This window comes from Pogona vitticeps, chromosome 1 (assembly GCF_051106095.1).
Source record: "Pogona vitticeps strain Pit_001003342236 chromosome 1, PviZW2.1, whole genome shotgun sequence".
Taxonomy (NCBI): Eukaryota; Metazoa; Chordata; class Lepidosauria; order Squamata; family Agamidae; genus Pogona; species Pogona vitticeps.
This window is the reverse complement of record NC_135783.1, coordinates 300,683,856-300,699,502: the sequence shown is the minus strand read 5'-3', so window position 1 is coordinate 300,699,502 and position 15,647 is coordinate 300,683,856. Positions and strand designations below refer to the sequence as shown.

At 40.8% G+C, this 15,647-nt stretch overlaps 1 protein-coding gene across 1 annotated transcript in view; it reads right to left on the bottom strand.

Moving 5' to 3' along the window:
* Window positions 1-6,815: 6,815 nt before the first annotated feature.
* The window catches only part of LOC110079011 (cytosolic phospholipase A2 epsilon), a 47,184-nt gene continuing 38,352 nt past the window's right edge, over window positions 6,816-15,647 (bottom strand). Inside the window, exons 14-21 of the mRNA XM_078387383.1 lie at window positions 13,438-13,660; window positions 12,837-12,951; window positions 11,537-11,674; window positions 10,089-10,196; window positions 9,102-9,293; window positions 8,065-8,234; window positions 7,719-7,902; window positions 6,816-7,110 (exon numbers count right to left, since the gene is read on the bottom strand). Coding sequence (XP_078243509.1) covers window positions 6,902-7,110; window positions 7,719-7,902; window positions 8,065-8,234; window positions 9,102-9,293; window positions 10,089-10,196; window positions 11,537-11,674; window positions 12,837-12,951; window positions 13,438-13,660 — 1,339 coding nt within the window. The 3' untranslated portion in view covers window positions 6,816-6,901. The remainder of the gene's footprint in view (window positions 7,111-7,718; window positions 7,903-8,064; window positions 8,235-9,101; window positions 9,294-10,088; window positions 10,197-11,536; window positions 11,675-12,836; window positions 12,952-13,437; window positions 13,661-15,647) is intronic.

Sequence of the window (15,647 nt, the reverse complement as noted above, 5' to 3'; positions counted from 1 at the left end):
TCCCAGTCCTGGGATCGGGTGCCCTTTCCTTGTGCATCAGCTCATCCTCCTCCCTGGGTTCAGCTCCCAGCCTGCTAACCTGGGCCTTAAGTCTCAGGCAGGCGGGTGGGATCCTCCCTCCTCCTCTGCTGCCTCAGGTCAGCCTCCAAGCCACGGCACCTTGCAAGGAGGCAGAGCTAGAAAGGGTGGCTCTAACCCCTACCCATTCCCACCCTGGCGGTTCAGCCCTTTCATCCACTGCAGGAGGTACATAGAGGGGAGTGGAGGTGGCCTGAGCTACCTCTTGTGGTCTTTCTTTCCACTGGCCCCACTTTCCATGGCCCACTGACTGATAGTCTGTAAAATCATGGTTGGGTGGAGCTGCTGGGTGGGGGGTCAGAAACAGGCATATCCGTGGGCATCCAGGCCACCTACCAGCACAGCCGCCCCAGCCACGGCAGCCAGATGAGGCGAGAGCAACGCAGCCCAAGGAGGCGGCAGGGATTGGAACCACTAGGCATTGCAAAGGAGCAATGGGGGGGGGGCAGAGACTTTGCTCTGTGTTTCCTTCCCTGTCCCATGGCGGATGGCGCCCCTCAGGAGGCTCGGCGGCACACCCAAGCATTGTGGCACACCCTTTGGGAAAGACTGACATAAGAGGATGTACTAAGCTAGTTTCCTTCCTTCATACTTACTGACAGCTTTTTTCCCCCAGCCTTTCCTTTTCCCCTGTGTTCCAAATAGCATGACTGACAAATGTGACAGAGAAGATCGCAATCAAGTACCTTATCCACTGGCACAATGAAGGTACTAATATGGGGGTGTTCGTTCCTCCGTTAACAAATTGTTTAATCGAGTAAATTTGAATAAATAGCACAGTTCTTGTTACTCTTCCACTTTGTGTTTAAGCAATAGAATATTAGCTTTTTATCAATAAACCTTTTAAGGAGAAAAGTTGCATGTCTGAACATTTATGAATGCAAATTATTCTGATGTTTTAATCAAGTATGTAATTTTCCTTCCACTTTTGCACTAGAAATATTAATACTCGGCCAAATGCATAAGCTGAAATTCAGTAGCAAAACTTATACCATGTAAAGTTGAGGACCATCAGCTGCAGCAGTTTTTTATAAATTAATTTCCCATCCACCTTCCTCCCAAAGATCTCTAGGCTTCCTATGTACCCCTTTCATTGTGGGAAAGCAAGTGGGGGCCACAGGATGGATGGCAAATAGTCTTTAATTTCTGAAAATCACCACTCTTCTGATGATTTACACAAGTATAACATAAAATTAGTTAAACAAATGGAATAAATCAATTGTTTATATATATAAAAATTGGAGATGCCCAACTTTAGCAGATGGAGGGACCACCTTGGCCCCTTAAATCACACGGGAACACAAATTTCATAAAAACAGCAAATTCCAGCAGCAAAATAGCAGAAAACGAGGGGATTCCGCCCAAAGAAACAAGGCATGTAGAGAGCATGGGCCTTTATAAGACCAGAGTTCCAGTTCTAGGAGATTTCCAGGAGCATGGGGTCTGCTTAAAAGGTGGTATGCTCTCGAGAAACTGAGCCTTCTTGTTTGTGTCATACCATCTTTCTGGAATGGGCTTCTGGTCAAACTGCACCAGGCCCCTTCCCTCTCACCCGTCAAGAGACTGCTGAAAAGTGAAGCTCTCATGAAGGGTGCCAAATCGTGTTCCCCCATCCATCCGCTGTCTGATACAAATTGCTTTATATTGTTTACTGATTTGATTTACTGCATTGTATTTCCTTTGTTTATTGAAAAACTTTGGGGGGGGGGAGAGAAATGGCAATCCTGATTTATCAGCAGTAAGATTGCACTCAAACTTTTAAGACATAAACACTTCATGGCCGAGGGCTGAATGGAGAAATCTGCCAGTTTCATTTTTTTCTCATATTCAAGTTCTTTCTACCCCAAATATGGAGAAAAATATAAAGGTTTAGCATGTCTTTGAAAACAAACTGACATGAAATTCTTAAACATTCCTGATTTACCTTGATTTAAAAACTTATTGCAGCCATCTTAATGGGATAAAAATCTTGTGACCGTAATAATTTTGCACTGCAAATGCACAAAAAACAAGAAACAGGAGCAAGAGGAGAAGACAAGGGAGAAAACTGACAGATGCTGACACTTGGGGCTTACTTTCTAAGAAAGTAAGAATGGTAGTATTTATCAAGGATAGGGATTCAGAAGTCATGACTCGCTCTCAAATCTGACTTAATTTGTATTGGTGACTGACAGGAAGAGGCGGGCCAGAGGATCTGCCCTTGGAGTATGGCAGGCTAGAGTGTCAAAATGAAAGGCCTTCAGACTCCCTGCATGCTAGGGCATTCCTCCTGTTTCAGAGGACCTCCCTGTACTGGCATGTCAGCTGGCTGGTGGGCGTGGGGGGGGGGAAGAGGCAGCAGGCCCTTGGCTTTTGGAAGAGAAGCTGGGCTTCCTTGCTTTGAAGATAGTGGGGATAGGTGGTGGGGCCTGCTGTCTCTGCACATGCAGTAGCATGGACGGTGCATGCACAGTCCAAGTCACAAGCTTTGAGAGCAAGGCAGAAGAGTCAGACCTGGGGCACGGGAGCCCCGAGACTTGCACTTGGGCTTGGGACTCGAGCCCAAAGACTTACCAGCATCCCTGGCATTTATTAGAGACAGGAAAAATAATCAGAATCCTTGTTCTAGCTAACTAGGGTGGAAATGCAGGGAGCAAGGATTGCACCCTCAGCTCAGTGGGTTGGAATGACTGGCCGTAGAGTCAAGGGATGGAAATTCAAATTCCCATTGTGCCTCCCGAGGAGAGGTGAGAGGAGTTATTTATTTATTTATTTATTTATTTATTTATTTATTTGAATTTTACCCCTCCCCTCTAGACCATGTCTACTCGGGGCGGCTTACAAAATAAAACAACAGTATAAAAATATATAAAATCATAAAGTTTTCTTTTATGTAATTTTGTTGTTTTTATTGTTGCATCCCTCGTTGTAAGCCGCCTAGAGTGGTCTATCGACTAGATAGGCGGGATATAAATAAAATAAATAAATAAAATAAATAAATTACAATTACAACTTCAATTTAAAACAATTAATTTAAAGAGAGGATTACCAAGATGGAATAGGAAAGAAAAGAAAAAAGGAGTTACTTGCCTTTCCATATGCGTGGCCTTGGGCAGGCTGCACAGTTCCCGAGTACTGTCAGAAGGAAGGGCTGGCAAACTACTTTGGAGTACTTTACATCTAGACAATCCTGCAAATATTACTGTTGGTTGATAGTACATTATTATTATTACACGCCTTTTTATACAGCCTCTGATCAAGGTGCATTGCAGAATTTGGAAAAGAGTGAAAATAGAAGGGTAATATGTGTTCTATTTCACACATTACTTCATGAAGTAAGAATTAGTTGGGTTCAGATTGGTTCATAAACCAGTCTCTTGTGCACATTGACATAAAGAAAAAAATGGGTGGAACATCAAGATTGCTAAAGAAACTGGAGCAGAGAGGAAGAGGCTGTAAGTGGTACTAGTGAACATTGGTGCAGCTTTCCATCATGACAGACACCATTTCAAAATAAACATTTTAACCATATGGTAAATGTATGTTACATCTTAGCATTTTCAGAAAATGTTTTTGAGGTGCAGTGGGAAGGGGAAATAGCCCCCTTTTGCTTCCACTGGATTCCAGTATTCTCCCAGTAGAAGCCCAGTGTTTCATTCTGCCCCAAATTATTTGTGTTAAATGTTTATCCTGAAATATTCAGTAAAATAAATGGCAGCTATAGAAATGGTGATATCTCACATGATTGTAGTGAGAAATTTAATCAAAATAGCCATATAAAAATAAGTGCTATAAATAAAATGCTATGAATTTTCTATCATCCACTCAAATATAAATGAGAATACATATTTTTACACCTTTTACATAAAATATACAGAATACATATTGTTACACCTTTTACATAAATTTGGATTAAATATCTTTATTCTTTATTATAAAAATTTCAATATCACATTTAAGCAAAAGTAAAGAACTCCAACACATAGATAATTTGCATAGCCACCACTGACTGAAATCTGTGATGCAGTTGTACAAAAGGCGTAACCTTTGGAAGCAAATTGCTGTAAATTACGAAATCTCCATATCTACTTCAGAATGATTCATGTGACTTGGCATGTGATGGATAACGTTTACAGAGATTTGTTAACTTTACATCAATTTGTTTCCAAAAGTTATATCATTGCGTAACTGTGCAACAGAGTTTATGGCCACTAAATGAGACACCTCAGAGTTCTTGGCAGCACCAGAAGTCTATGTGGAATTGGGAAGCGTTTGGGTGAATACTAATTGCTATTTATCCAAATTACCAGGCAAAGTTGGTTGCAGGGTGCTGTCATTAAATCTGTGTGGGTCAAATAGAGTGGTGGTGGAGACATTACTTTTGACCTGAGGTTCATATGCATTTAAGTCTTATTTCATGAAATGAGAAGAACTGAGAGAGAGAAAAGAAATCTAAGAGGGCAAAATGATGTAGATGGGAGAAATAAAGGAGGTAGATAGGGGGGGAAATGGCTAAGTCTGCTTTTGCTTCTGGCTCCACTCTCTTTCGCTCTATCCCTCAACCATTGCTGGCATGAGAGGTCTGGTATCTTTCCCTGAGGAGATGCTGCTTCAGCAGAAAAGAAAGCTACCCTCTGAAACGGAGCACTGAACAGAGGGCATGTATTACTAGGTGCAGGTGTGTGGCTTAAAAAAAAAAAAGAACCCTAGGATGACAATAGACACACAAAAGGAGCAACCTGACGACAGGACTTAGCTATACTGTAGTTCTAACTCTGGGTATGCTGAAAATTATGCCTAGTCAAGTTATGCCTAGTTTTTTGTTTTTTGGGGGTTTTTTGGATAGGGAAGTATTTGTGGGGCATTTAAGTTGCCTTCAATGTTTTTTGCCTTCACCCTTGTGTGGAAACTTCCAGATTGATAAGTCACTACACATGTTTCTCCTACATATACAGTAGTCAGTTTTAAGAGGGAGAAGGGTACCTTTCATGTTTGACATTAAGTGAAGTCTCAAGATCTAGATCAGGCTTGTCCAACCTGCGGCCCGAGGGCCACATCCGGCCCAGGTCAGCTCATAATGTGGCCCAGTGCAATTTTTTATTTTTAAAGAAATTCCAAAGTTTAAAGTTACACTGCCGGCATTTGCGGCCGGAATGCAGCTGGGGCACGTCACAGCGGTGGGGGGAAGGAAGGGAAGGAAGGAAGGAGCAGGAGGGGAGGGGAGAGGGGGGCTTTGTGACTGCATTGCACCGCCCTGTCAATAGGTGGACCCCCTCCAAGCCCCATAATGCCACCGGAGTCGAAGCTGGCAGCCTCTGCTGTCTGAGATCGCAGCTGCTGGTAAGCGCGCTTGGAGCGGGGCTGCGGAGGATGGCTAGGACTGCCCCCTCCATGCGGCCCAAATCAAATTTATGTGTGGCCCAAACCAAATTTTCGTCTTCTAACGTTGCCCAGGGAAGGTGAAAGGTTGGACACCCCTGATCTAGATGGTGGAGAAAGAGGTCCTAGATCAGTGATGGTGAAGCTGTGGCACATGTGCCATAAGCAGCCGGATCACTCTTTCTGCCCCCCTGGAGCCAATCCTGAGGCGGCAGCTGCTGAGGTTGCGGTGCTGGTGCTTTGACAGGGCAGTGAGCCAGGATTTGGAGCAGCTGGTGCTGGCTGCAGATCTGGAGTGGTGTCTCGAGGCATCTCTGTGCCTGGGATTCCCCCTTCCTCTGCAACTTCCAGTTCTGCCGCTGGCGGCCACCCGCTGGTTTTTTTCCTCCCAGTTTGGGCACTCGAGCCCAAAAAGGTTTGCCATCACTGTCCTAGACTATAAGAATATTAGCATTAAGAATGTGACCAGTGAGGGGCAAAGAGCTAAGGCCAAGTGGTGGCAAGGGGAATCCCATCCAACCAACCAATTTCCTAATATCATGATTTGTATAATCTTGGAAACCAGCATCAGGTTGAGGATTCAATATTGCTTGAGTGCCATTTTATTTGGCCTGAACTTGAGATATTTTATGGGGGGTGCTGGCCCATTTACCTGTAACTTTTTTGGCCACTGATACATGGAATAATATAACACAGAGCAGATGTGTCTCATATTCTTGTTTTTTTTCCCATCATTTGTTGCCCAATCCATGCACCAATCTACCAAGATAATACTGTATATCTGGGATTTTCTGAATGTTTAGAGGAAGGATTACATATATACAATCTATTATTATTTTTTATTTATCCCCCAAGGCTCAGGATTATAATAATTTTTCCAGCTTTTCCCTTCTCAATTTTGAAATGCAATCCAACACAGAACTTTGAAGTCATTGAAAGTGAAATAAGTATGAGTAAGGCTGCACATTTGCCTGAAAGTAAGCCCAACAGAACATAGTGGGTCTTTGTTTAGAGTTCTGGATTGTGCCCCAAAAGGGTATGCAAGATCACTTCCAATATCAACACCCACCTGGGCAGCAGGAAATCAAGAAATGATACAGAATTGGTGCAAGTGATAATATGAGATTTGGAACTGTGTTTCTGGCTTTGAGTGATGATTGTTTTGCTCTTGTGCTATTCCTTCTAATACAGTTGAACAAAGACTACCTTGAGGACATCGGCACAGCTGGTATCTAGGTTGTGGGTGTCAAACATGACAATTTAGAATATCAGTCATTCACAAAATAATTACAAGTGCTAGAGAAAGATTACTTCTATTAATGCCTTCATTTGGGTGTTTTTTGTTCATCTGGAATTATCCCATGGTGAGACCAAAACAGTTTTTGTTTTTATTTATGAACATTTGGAGAGCTTAGTCCACATTTCAGCTTCTCACTGTACTCTTGAAAACATGCAGTAAGGCAGATTATTTCTTAAGTACTTTTTTCCGTTCCACTGCTATATGCAAGGCCTTTAGGATCAGACGTTGGTTGTTCAGAATATTGTATTCACTCAGGTCCACTAGTTGATCAAACTCTTCTTTGCTGAACGTCAGTGAATATGTAGAATAGGGGCTGCAGTTACTGGAGAAATCAATATCACCATATTTCATTTCTGATTCAGAACGTTTTATACCTGAGAAAACATTGCAGCAAAGAGTTGCTATAAGAATAAGATTTGCGAAAATCAATTTTATGCACATCAGAAAGAACAGAAACTTACACATACAATGTTTTTGGTTTAACTGAAGACATTTTTTAAAAAGCTGACATTCTCCATTCTTATGACTGACTGCCTTTGCTAATGTTACTGTTATTCAATTTTGATGCAATAGCACCAGATAATCAGAGCACTTCATGTGCTTTCCAAGGGATATGTAGCTGTTGGTCCAGTGTGAGTGAGTAGGTAGCAGGTAAAATCTTTGTTCCAGGATTATAGTGTGATACTTCAAAGGTGTTCTGACAGCAGTAGGCTCGAAATAGGCAGAAACCACTCATGCAGAAAAAATACCCTTGTCCCAACAAAATCTCTTGTGTGACCTCATCTCAAGATCTTCTGGCAAAGAAATCTGCCCACACAATTGCTGTGTTGACAAAGGTCCAAGTTAGAACCCCATTAGTCTAGTTCTAGCTTACAACTTTATAGAAACCAAATATGTCATAAGAGATACTGAGATCTCAATTATATTCCATGCATGTTTCACATCTCTAACAGGAAGAAAACAATGCATATTGACTGCATACCAGGTGCTTTGTAATAGCGAAAGGTATCATTCACTTGTGGAAAAAACAGTAATACTGGTGCTTCCAGATTCTCTGCATCTTCAAATAAATAGCATTCCTTTAAATGTTCATCATCTTCATGTAGCACAGCTTTGGGAAATGGGATTCCTTGTTCGGCATAATATTTGCACGATTGCTTCAGAGGCTAGATGAGAGGGAAAGAGAATGGTAAATATGAGATAAGGTTGCCAGACACTTTGAGTGGGTCATCTTGAAGTAAAGAAGAAAAGAAAACTCTACATTAACATAGAATCTTTGTAGGAAAGCATGGTTAAAAGAGATAAGGCAAAAAAACCACACATCTCACCAATGATTGTGATCCTGCACTATAATTTAAATGGATGATGACATCCACCTTCCTCTCTGGTCTCAGCAGAGGTGTTGCGCTAGTATTTATAAAGAATCCAGTATCTTCTAGAGACAAGTATTCTTCTGTTTGGGTCAGCTTATTGGGTGAAGATGAGTCAAGTACAGTGTCTAAAAGGCAAGACATGGTTGCAAGAGAAATGGAGTTAAGTCCCAGTTCTCGGAGCCATCCTGCGTCTGATGGCTTTAAACTCCTTTGTCTGGCAGCTGATTTTACATTCCAGTTGAATAGTTTATTTGCCACCAAACATTATTCCCCCCTCCCCCACCAAGGGGATTAACAGCAGATGGTAAAGACTAGAGATGGGCACAAACCTTGATTTGGAGGTTTGTGTTGATTTGTACACGGGCCACCACAGATGCCACATGTTGCTTTCCCCTGCATCCCTGAGGCGTGCTCCTCTCCTCTTTGGCTGTCCCCGGCAGGAGCATGTATCCTTGGCTGAGAGGTGGGATAGGGAAGCCCATGCTCTTGCTGGCAACTGGTTGAACAGCCAAAGAGGAGGAAGATAGGAGAGCACACTGGCTAGTTGCTTTTCATAGGGTTTATTCTGAGGATGGATCATTCAGTCTATGGCCAGCCTCCTTTACTTTTGCTTGTGTTCTTCATTTTTTTCCTCATTAAACTGTGATTTAAAAATAAATGCACAAAAATTTCATTTATGTCTGTACAGTATATTTATTTCTGAATGTGTTTGCACATTAAACAGCTATTGGCCAATTGATTTTGATACCTTTTTGAGCTGCAAGCATAATAAACCTCAATCAATTATCAGCCACTTCTGACACATTAGTTTAATCCTACATAGCTAAAGGAAAATTCTGCAGCATTATCCAACAGCCACACAGTCCAGTGATATGCCCATCAACTGGACATTTCAACATAAAGGTGAAGTGAAGAATGGCGGTTGCTGTCTAAGCATCTTTCACTGCCTATTCCAACATTAAAACATTCATTTGAACAACAAATGAAAATACCTTTCCATCTGCAGAATGTCTCATTCTTCAGATAGTTATTGTCCAGCTGAAGACCTCTGATAAAATTGTGATACTGGGCAACAGATAGGCGATCAGTAAGCACATCTCTAAAAGCACTGGAGAAAGGTCCTCCAGGTGTGTACAAATGTGTCTTTTGCTCATGTGGTCTAGTGGGTAAACAAGGCGTTTCATCTACAAAAGAAAAGGAGGCACAGTTAAATGTTTTACTGTATAGGCATTGAACAGGGTGGGCTGCCTCCAGAAAGCTGTGAGCCACACATATGCACCCATGCATCTTTCTCATCTCTTAAATTATTTTCTTTCAAAGAAACCTCTATAGCAGTCAATTTCTTTAAAAATCCATTTTGGAGGTGTGTGGGGAGGCAGGAGTGCTAGCCGCCCCCAATCCTGCCAAAATTGCCTACCATGTTCCCTAGCAGTTAAAAGGGAGGTTGAGCCCCAAACACATTTTTAAAAATAGAGAAAATAGAGAGGGCTGGGAAGCCCCAGATCAATTGGGAGGGTGTTCTGTGGCTGTGGGTTGCCATTCGTCCACCACTGAGCTACTGGTTGTTTATACTGAGTACACGATTACAAACTACAGCCCCTTGGAAAAAAAGTATGTTTGATGAAAATGCTAACTTACTTACCAAGAGCAGGGTTTTTTTAAATCCCCTTGCAAAATTTCTAATTGATCATTTAAACTCTCCGATAAATGGATAAATAAAGATTATTTATTTATAACTCCTTAACAGGGCCCAAGGTGGCTTACTATATTAAAACAAAGAATATAAAACTTGAAAGAGGGGCAGTCAATTAAAGATAAAATTTAAATAAGGAATAAATAAATCTGAAACATCTGTACATGTTTTTTATGAAAACCGAAGTTCCTTTACATGTGGCAGAGTTATAGAGTATCTTTGCAATGGTCACAGATCAGCTTAGAACATGAATGACAGAGAAAATGTCAGTGTGATAATGACCAACCTATATCAGTTATTTGGTCTCGTGTCCACCTGTGCCAAAATTCCTCTGAACTGTGAGATATATTCCAGAAATACAGGAGATTTAGGGAAAAGATACTACTCCACATGCCTAGAAAGGGAGAGAACATTTACAAAGGAATTTGCAAAAGTTAAGAATTACTGTTATTTCATTCTTCTGTTGAAGTGAGTTGCATTTCATTATTATTTCTCAATACATTTTACTCAGATCTATCAGGGAATCGTAAAACAAATACAGTAGATGATAATGGTGCTATTGTGGCATCAGGACCTTCCCTGACTGTGACTACTCCAATTGTTCTGTTTTGGCCCAGGCCCCCTTTCAGATATCAGAGAAAGCAGTAGTGATATGAGTACATAGACTTCTCCTTTTTTCCTTTGGCAGGAATTGTGGTGACAACATCAGCATCTGAGGTGACCATTGAATCTCAGCAGTGGAAAAAAGCATTGCACTCCCACCCTTGCAGTGAGTTGGGGGCCTCCAGCATCTCAAGAAGTTATCGAGCCTATCCCACTTTGGCTTCTTACAGTTCTGGACACTGCACTCTTAAGAAGGATGCCAAGAAACCAGAACAAGTTCAGAGAAAGGCAACAAGGATGATCAAGGGACTAGAAACCAATCCCTATGGGGGAAAACTGAAAGAACTGGACAAGTTTAGCCTTGAAAAAAGAAGACCAATGATAGCACTTTTCAAATACTTTAAAGATAGTCATACACTAGAGGGGCAGGATCTGTTCTCAATCATCCCAGAGTTCAGGACATGTTACAATGGGCTCAAGTTACAGGAAGCCAAATTTCAGCTGAATATCAGGAAAAAAAATCTTCCCACCCACTTGTTTTTATTTATAAAATTGTCCCCATGCAAGTCTTGGAGGGAGGTTTATAAAAAACAGCTGTGGGAGAGAACCTCTCTCACCTATCTATGCTGGGCCTGTCCAGACCAATGCCATGTACACTGATTTTCATTTTTAAAATACAAGGTCTTAAATAGGGACTGTTTTAACACTGCAGGTAGTTTAGTGTTTTTTTAGTCCATTAATTCTGCTAATGCATAAAAGTGCCAGTAGAACAGGTTAAGAGAACATATTCTGAGCTGTGTGATAGTATGTTAAGGTTTCCAATTAACAGTTTAGTTTGATAATGATGATGTGGGTTTATGATGTCCCATGTCTCTTCAAATGTGACATCTCTATGATTTTTGGATGGGTAATACATCTCAATTGCTCTTTTGCTTATTTATTTTAATTATCCATTTAAATCCTTTCCCACTATCCCTTCACTTGGCTAACACCTGTTCATTGTACAAAAGTGTGATTTTAAACAAAGTTGCCACACTATTCCTAGTTCACTGTAAAATCAAGTACGTATGTTGTTACTAGTTTAGAATTAATCACATGATGATGTAATTACATCATGAGGATGATGATTACCTTCCATGTAACAGAATCGAGTCTCTGGAAGCCTCTTCATCAAGCGTCCCATAAAGAATTCGCTGCCAAAATCTTCAGCTCGAACAAAAGCTCCGTATTTTAATATCCCCACTTCATATGGTGTGAATTCCATCCATTCTGCAGGAAAATTTACATAGACACAAATGAAATCTTTTCCATGCAACTGCATTCAACATGATTCAAGCAGTCCATACAGTGGCAGTTCCCATTCCCTTCCTTTCTCCTTGCATCCGCTGTAGAGCATATCTGAGGGTACAGTACACGTGCAAAAATCCATTCTACCAATGGCCTCCCACTGATAGATGGACACCATGAAATACACCAACTATGTTTTTTAAAAAATAAATCCTGTTTGTTTATTTGTTTATTTATTTGCTTGCTTGCTATGTTTGTTTTTTGGTGCTAGAGGCAGGGTTCTGATGCACCATTTTCTGGTGTACATGTTAACATTCTGATCACAATGATGGTCCATTTTAAAGGTTCGGTCATGGGAACCAATGTCCAATGTATTAACTAGTCAGACTCTGTAGTCAATCTGATGCACATTTTCTTGGAGCAAAGTCCCACTGATTCAGTTTCTCTTATATAAGCAGCATGCTTTATTCCTTGGTGAGTAGATTTAGAATTGAAACCACAGGGCAAAAGTAGAAGTTATTGTTACAATATTTGTGTTGAAACAAAAAGTTCAGGTTCTCACCTATGATTCTCGCTCACTTCTTCTGCACCTCATCAGCAAGGATGGTAAGGAATTTCAGTTCTTGCATTGTTAAGAATGATATTTTCATGCAAAAAGAATCAGTTTTGGACAGAGCTGCCAGTCTAAAACTGCCAGGTTTTGCATAAATGGGACAAGTTTTGTATGTGCAAAATTACACGAACTGCCCAAACTAGGCTGGCTTGATGCCTGACTTAAATGGGTTCTTAACAGTCAGCAGTCCTTCTGTGGTTGCTGCTTGTATCTCTGCTTCTCAAAAGGAAGAACTTTAGGAACATTTAAGCTAACTACAGAGAGCTTGAGGGGACAAAAGGGCACTTCATCTCACTCCTGATTGGATTTAAGGACACTTGTTGGGCTTTAAAAATCCTTTGTTAGGGTTTCTTTCAAGACAACCTAAGCTGATGTGAAAAAGGAATTTATTAATATTATTTCCATCTTTAGATTGTGTGTGTTTATTAAATCTGTCTTTATTAAATTTCCACATAACTGCTCAAGGTGGCTTTGAAAACATTACCAATCTGTTGCCTGCACAGAAGCATCAGCAGCTGTGGCACTTCTTACCGCTGAAATCCATGGTGCTGTACTTCTCTTTCACATTGATTGCAGTGTAGATTGGTAAAGGATTCTGACCCTCGTTCACTGCTTGCTGTTCATCTGAGAGTTTGTGGTTGTCTTTCTGTGTTGTTTTAAAGAAAAAAAATAGATTGGCTAGGAATTAGTGAACATGGTGAAAAATAATACTTCATATATTCAATTATAGAGTATTGTATATAAGAGAGTAAGTGTAGCTTATTTTGGAATGGAGAATGTTGCAGGAAACGTTGACATGAAATGTTGACATAATATGAGTAATGCTGACATAGGGACTCCTATTGGATGTGTGCTGAGAAACTGTTGTGTCAGCTTTTCACCTTGGATCTGCGATACGAATAGATAAGTATTTTGCACCTGTTCACTATAAAATAAGTAATTACAAAAAATGACAAGCCTGCTCTCATAAATGTCCATGTCACTCTGCTTCTTCCCTGCCCACCAAGGGCTGGCATTTAAATGTCTTATTTATCTCATACTACGATGATGAGTTTTCTCCATGCCAGTAAAGATATGAACATATGCCATTTAATGGTCTAAATTAATACAAGAAGTAACAAAAATACTGTACCCCATCATTTAATACATATTCAATAATAAGCCCCCATAGATCTATACAAGATGTCTTGTGTCCTTCTTCTTTCCTTAGACGCAGTTGCCTGTTGTAATATTTCAGACGCTCTGCAGAAAAGCAGTCCAGTTTGCTTTTAGTTACATGCCTTTTAACCTCCTTAATTTGCTCATTCAGATCCTTTTTTGACCAATAAGCATCTCTGTACAAATTTCCCATAGTCCTGGGAAAGAAAAAAACAAGAATATCAGCACAGTTCTGTTGAATCAGACCAATCGTGCTTAGAGTCTGACATCATCTTTCCAGACAAATGCCCCAGAAAGCCCATGAACACACACACACACACACACATACACACACACACACACACACACACAAACACACAAGCCCCATGGAAGCTCCCAGATGTTGTTGGACCTCAGCATTTATCATCTGCAGTTAACATGACCAATGATGAATATGATGAGAATCATGCTCTAGCAACATCTGGAAAGCCATGAGCTTTTCCACTCCCAGCATATTATTTCTGATCAGGGAATTTCCATCAAGCCCTGACAGCTAATCACTATTGGCAGAAGGCTATGCTTGGTTTTAACTGCAGATGGGGATATTTGTATTCATATATCCCCACACAACTAGAGTTAACTGTGGGGAAATCCCCAGGGAACCCTGCTTGGAAGCCAGCCAAGCAGCAGTTGCATGAAAACCAGGGAGAGATCTCTGAAGGTCTGCCCCCTAGGGCTGGACCATCCACTCAGCAGTGACGGCCTCGCTCATCCTTCCAATCACTCCCAGAGCATCACTCTTTTCCTGCTTGGTTGGCCACTTAGCAGTCATTCAGGGAGACTCGTCCTTCCTCCCCTTGCCTGGAGTGACTAGCTGTGCAGATAGAGAGCAGGGCTCCGGGAGTGATTGGAAGGATGAGAAGAGGCCACTGCCACCATCAGAAGCATGAGTGGACAGTCCAGCCCAAGGGGGGACCCTCATTAACTCTAGCTGAGTGGGGATATTTGTATACAAATACCCCCATCTCTAGTTTTAACTTATGAAGCCCCCCATGGCTTGGGACGTCAATACCTGTCAGAGCACCTTTCCCCAAGAACATAGACCCACTCCACCAGATCCTCACAGGTCATGCTCATATGGATGACCACACCTAGGGAGGCCAGAAAGACTTCCACCAGAAACTTGGCCTTCTTGGTTGTGGCACCATCCCTTTGGAATGGGTTTCCAGTCAAGCTGTGCCTGACCTCCTAACCTTCAAGAGACTGCTCAAGACAATGGTATTTATTTATTTATTTATTTATTTATTTATTTATTTATTTATTTATTTCCCGTCCATCTGGTCTATATGACCACTTTACTGAAGCTCTTCAGCACACCCTCTCATGAAGGCCAAAATTGTGTTGCTCATCTATTTATTGTTTGATGCTGATTGAGCTGTAAATTTAAGCTGTTCATTGTTTTGATTTCCTTAATTATATTTATTTTTGTTATCATTATATTATATTATATTATTTGTATTGATATGATTGTTAACTGCCCAGAGTAGTGCCTTGCACTAATTGGGCAGTATAAAAGTACAATCAATTAATGAGTCACTGTTGGGATTCCCGAGTGGCTGTGCTCATTGGTTTGGCACATACTTGGGGATCTCAGCAGAGATTTGTTAATCGTCACTTAGAAATGACTGAATGTTACACTGGTTGCCTTCTGCATGTGTAAGAAAGCAACAGAATTTCAGCTAATATATTTAACTGTGACACACTGAATCCCATTATTAGTATCACTGGGGGAGGGGGAACCACACTCTTTCAATAGTCTTAATCATCCATCATTTTATAGAGTTATTTACCCTCTCTAGGTCTAGCCCAGATGTTTTGTGAATTGAAACTTCAATTGTTCAGAGATAATCAGTGAATCTTAGAGAATTTTCATCTATATTTATATCTGTATATAACATATTACAATTTGACAAAGCTACTTTTTAAAACTATAACTCTCAGAATCTAATAGTGGTGATAATGTCTCAATACATGGGTGATTCTGGGAACTGGTGTCCAAAATCTAACATTTTCAGGTTCTGATTGCACAATATTCTTTATGTTTGGGATGGAGAAAATGTAATATTTTTAAAAATAGAATGTAGAAACACAACAAAATGGATATATTTGCCCATCCAGGTGTGAATCTTTCTGTATTAATTCAGT